Source organism: Hyaena hyaena, unplaced genomic scaffold (assembly GCF_003009895.1).
Source record: "Hyaena hyaena isolate Hyena2069 unplaced genomic scaffold, ASM300989v1 scaffold_1207, whole genome shotgun sequence".
Taxonomy (NCBI): domain Eukaryota; kingdom Metazoa; phylum Chordata; class Mammalia; order Carnivora; family Hyaenidae; genus Hyaena; species Hyaena hyaena.
Genome location: NW_024081838.1, coordinates 470697 through 475524, shown reverse-complemented (window position 1 = coordinate 475524; position 4828 = coordinate 470697). Strand labels below are relative to the sequence as shown.

At 42.4% G+C, this 4828-nt stretch overlaps 1 protein-coding gene across 1 annotated transcript; it reads right to left on the bottom strand.

Moving 5' to 3' along the window:
• Positions 1–3171: 3171 nt before the first annotated feature.
• On the bottom strand, positions 3172–4524 carry LOC120224600 (thymidylate synthase-like). The gene is given in 2 exon segments (XM_039222857.1): positions 3172–4473; positions 4476–4524. Coding segments are annotated over 2 exon segments (942 nt in total). The 3' UTR covers positions 3172–3580.
• Between the last annotated feature and the right edge of the window lie 304 nt (positions 4525–4828).

The window sequence follows — 4828 nt, the reverse complement described above, 5'->3', positions numbered from 1 at the left end:
GGCCATCAGGGACAGCCCACCCTCAGATTATACTAAAATGAAGGCTGCTGTCCCAATTCCCCCAGGTCTGGTGTTTTTTAAAAAAAGACCTGAGGTTCATATGTCTAAACATAATCTATAATTCTTCTCTTCGTATCAAGTCAAAACAATAGAAAAATACATGGTTATTTCTTTCTCAGTCTCCAAGACCCACATACTCATTCCATCTATAATCCCTTCTTTGTTTGCTTTTTCTCTTCCAGATTAAAGGTAGCCTTTCATGGTTATTCTTTCTGTACCACACTTCATCTATTTAGACCTCGACATGAGGAAGCACACTTCTCTGAGAATGGTACTTGTTCCACGCTCTTTAGATAGGATTTGTGCACTGGATTAGTCAAATAAACTCTCCTAAGTAGCTACCTGGTCATTGGGCACACTTTGGTTTTCTTTGGGTTGGTGCAAGCTGTGGTGATTAATTACAAAATCAGGACAAGGAAACAAAAGTAAGATTTGTTTTACTTCTCTGAGTAAATGCCAAGTACTTCCCTCAGCAAATGCTTTCAGGACTAGACCCAACATTATATAAATATAATGATGAATCTAGTGCATTGGAAAAAAATACACCACCCTATGATAATCAATTAATTAATTTAAACTGTGGATAAAAGTTTGTTCACATTCCTTTCGGTTGAACTTATACATAATTAAACTTCACATGAATAATTGACAGCAAAAATTGTCCAAACATATGAAACTTTGTCAAGAACATAAACATAACACTGCCTTATTCAAGATCTTACCAACATAAGATGTTTGGTTCATTTTGTTAAGAGTCTATGAGAGGAGAATTAGGCCAAATGTGTCCGTTTTCTAAATATGACTGACAAAAGCTAAATTCCGTGCATTTACTTCCCCATGAATTATAGGATCAGGTGTTAAACATATCTATTGAAGTATTTAATAGTGAAGTGAAAGACATTTATAATTAAAAAGAAAATGTAGATGTCGTTGACCTTTCCTTCTCTTCCTCTTTTTAAAAACCTCCTCCAGGTGAAATGGAAAACAAAGCTATAGAAATCATAACTTCAAGCAGTTATAATAAATTAGCACAGATCACGAGTAGAGAAGGCCTTCTGATAGATTACATGCTTTGAACTAAATTTCATCTTTTCCTATAAGCACACACATGCTATGAGATAGCAATTTCATTTCTGTTTGTTTCTGAAATCTATTATTGTCTTATATTGCATAATCTCTCTCAGTTTTGATTCATGATGGTTAGAAAGATACACTGCATCCAGTTAATCCACCACCTTTTTAAAAATTCTAGCTGTGGCCAGCCAAGAGCAGACTTGGTATCTAGAGCCTGATACAGATTCATATTTCCTCTTTCCCTGGGACATACTGCAGTCAAGGCTAGGTTCACATTCTTTGAGGATCCAGAAGTCTTCTCTCTCCCTGAGCCACTCTTTCTCTCATTTTCTACTAGATTTCCTCCAGGTGTTGATCTTGGCTTCTGGTCTTGAGCTTGCAAAACTGATCAAAGTTTCATGCCTTGGAACCTTGCCTTCTCAAGTTCCCATTTTCCTCAGATCCTCCTAAAATTTATTGTAAGTTGTTCACTCCTCTCCAAATCCCCAACTCCTACAACTGTGTTTGGCCTACAATAGGTATTCAATAAACGTGTGTTCAGTGAATAAATTTTCACAGGCATCATTGGTGTAACTAAAAGAACTTTCTCCTGCTATATTGGACACTGTTTGCATTAAGGTCATGGGGAACCTGAATGGAAAAGTCAAAGAAAGTGGAGGAAACAGAAAATCCTGTCCTACCAGTATAACAAACCACCTCCGGGAGGGGAGCCATCAGACAGCACCTGGGAAGGTAGACTGGATCCTTACTGGGTGTGGGCACATTGACTGATCACAGACCAACTAAGATGAAGTTACACATCTGAAACCTGAAACCAGAACTCAGTGGGGAATGCACGAGCATATGGGCATTTGGGAAAGGGAAAAAAAAAGTACTTTTATCATGGGCAGAGAGCAAGACAAACATGAGATGGGTAGCCTTTTAAAACATGCCACCACCATCAGAGACCAGAGATTAGGCCAAGATATTATTCTGGACCAGTAGTGAAAAAGCCTGATCACAGGAAGGTGAGATCACATTAATATTCAACTATAGCAGGTCTCCTCAAGAGGGGCTTCTCCTCTCTCTAGGCTCTGAGTTAGCTGGCATGTAGGAAAAGCATTTTGGTAATGGGAGGGATAAATAACTAAAAAGATGTCCAAAAGGTAAAGCATAGTTATAAGTAAGGAGAAAAGGCAAAAACAGGGCAGTCTACCACTTGGTTTAGCTCTCTTAACCCAATGGGCCACAGAGCTTTCAAGAGAGTGAGAGTCCCTACACCGTGGGAGATCAGCCCAGGACCAGGTGACAGATAAAAGCATAAACTCAAAAAGAAAACTAAAAAGCAGAATCATAGAGGGACAGAGGTCCCGCTTAGGTCACCCACCTTACCCTGCTATGGGAACAGCACAAAGATACCAGACAGCGCTTAGGTGTCTCACTGCCTTGTTTGCTTGGAGGTGTGGAGGTTTGTCCTGAAAAGGTTTTTCCAGCCAAGTCCATGTGTAGCTTGATTTTTCTTTACTTTAAAATATGCCATTTCACTCTATGATGTTCTTCTTCCTATGCTCTTCTGTTACTTCTCTTCATCCCATTTTTTTCTTAGCCTCTTAACAAATTCACTTTGTCAAATTATAACTTGCTTAGAAGTAACAAAGGTGAAAGGATTATTTTCCTCTCCTACCTGGACAGGCAAAAGGAAGGGGTCAAAATCTGCCTAAAGGTTGGTTTATAATAATGTGCCAATAATGTGTGGAATCGATAGAGGGAAATGATGAGCAGAACTGGTGAAGGAAGCAGCAGTTAACTGGTAAAATGAGCATCAGAAATTAGACCTGCAAGAGGGGAGAGACTCCAGTAACTGTGTCTTTCCCATCTACCCTCTTCCCTTTTTACATATAAGACATGTTCAAAGCATATGAATGTAATTCTTTTTTTTTTTTTGAATGTACATTTCTTTTATTATAGCAGTATATAAAGCAAGTAACTTTAAATGCTCATAACTACAACTGTACATTATCATGCATGCTGGTGTTATTCAGCTTGCTCAAATTTGGGGGAATATCTATACATTACCGTGAATGCTGGTGTTATTCTGCATGCTCAAATCTGGGGGAATAGTTTTCATGTAATTCTTGAAATGCACCGACCTTCATAAAAATGTGGGCTTGAAATGCAGGCACACGTCTTAAGAGTATTTATATTTTTATACTCCTGACTTTATCCCTAATCTTGGCAGTTTCACACATCCCCGGGAAGTTAACCAAACTCAAGGTCTTTTGTTACTAAGAGAACTGTTTGCCAGTAGCAACATCCTTAAAAGCTAAAGAAGTGTAACTGCTGCTCACCAACAGACTTCTGATCTAGTTCCTTTCCTTCTTCCTTTAGGGTGAAAGACCTTTCATCCCAGCATTCAGTCTAACCCCTAAAGAATGAATATCCTTCCAATATCTCCCTTAAAAGCATTTTAAACAGCCATTTCCATTTTAATAGTCGGGTGAGGATTGTACCCCTCAATCTGAAAGTCTTCAGCCTTGAAGTCATCAATTGTCTCAACTTTTCGAAGAATTCTGAGCTTTGGGAAAGGCCTTGGTTCTCTCTGGAGCTGCATTTTCAGTGGCTCAATGTGATTCAGGTAAATATGTGCATCTCCCAAAGTATGTACGAAGTCACCTGGCTTCAGGCCTGTGATGTGTGCGATCATATAGGTGAGCAGGGCATAGCTGGCGATGTTGAAGGGCACACCCAGGCCCATGTCTCCTGACCTCTGGTACAGCTGGCAGGACAGCTCACCGTTCACCACGTAGAACTGGCAAAGGGCATGGCACGGAGGGAGGGCCATTAGAGGAAGATCTTTTGGATTCCAACCACACAGGATGATTCTTCTGTCATCGGGGTTGGTTTTGATTGTGTCAATCACCTTTTGCAGTTGGTCTACTCCTTGACCTGAATAATCTGAATCCTTATCTTTGTATTCTGCCCCAAAATGCCTCCACTGAAAGCCATAAACTGGGCCTAAATCCCCTTCTTCTCTGTTGGAGAATCCTAGGCTGTCCAAGAAGTCTCGGGACCCATTGGCATCCCAGATTTTCACTCCCTTGGATGACAGTTCCTTAGCGTTTGTAGATCCCTTGATAAACCACAGCAATTCCTCCAAAACACCCTTCCAGAATACACGCTTGGTTGTCAGTAGAGGAAATTCATCTCTCAGGCTGTAGCGCGCCTGCATGCCGAACACCGACAGCGTGCCGGTGCCGGGGCGGTCCTCCTTCCGGAACCCGCAGCGCAGAATGTGCTCCACCTGCCCCAGGTACTGCAGCTCCCCGTGCGGTGGCGGCTGCGGCTCGGCGCCCCGGTCCCGGCGGCGGGCTGCGCTGGCGGGCGCTGCAGCTCCGAGCCGGGGGCGGGCATGGCACGGGCGCGGCTGCGGGGTCTGAGGTGCGGGCGGCGGCGGGCAGCCGGCAGCGCGCAGCGAGCGGCTGGCTAGGAGGCGCGGGCCGTTCCCAAAGCATATGAATGTAATTCTAATGACCATTTAAGGTTATCGAAACTTCATAGTGAAAAGTGAAAATGCACCAAGTACAAAGGTGTTAAAGGACGACTTTTTTTTAGTGTTTATTTACATATTTGAGAGTGTGGTGTTTATGTGTGTGGGTGAGAGCGCATACAAGTTGGGGAGAGAAAGAGAGAGAGAATCCCAAGCAGGCTCCATGCT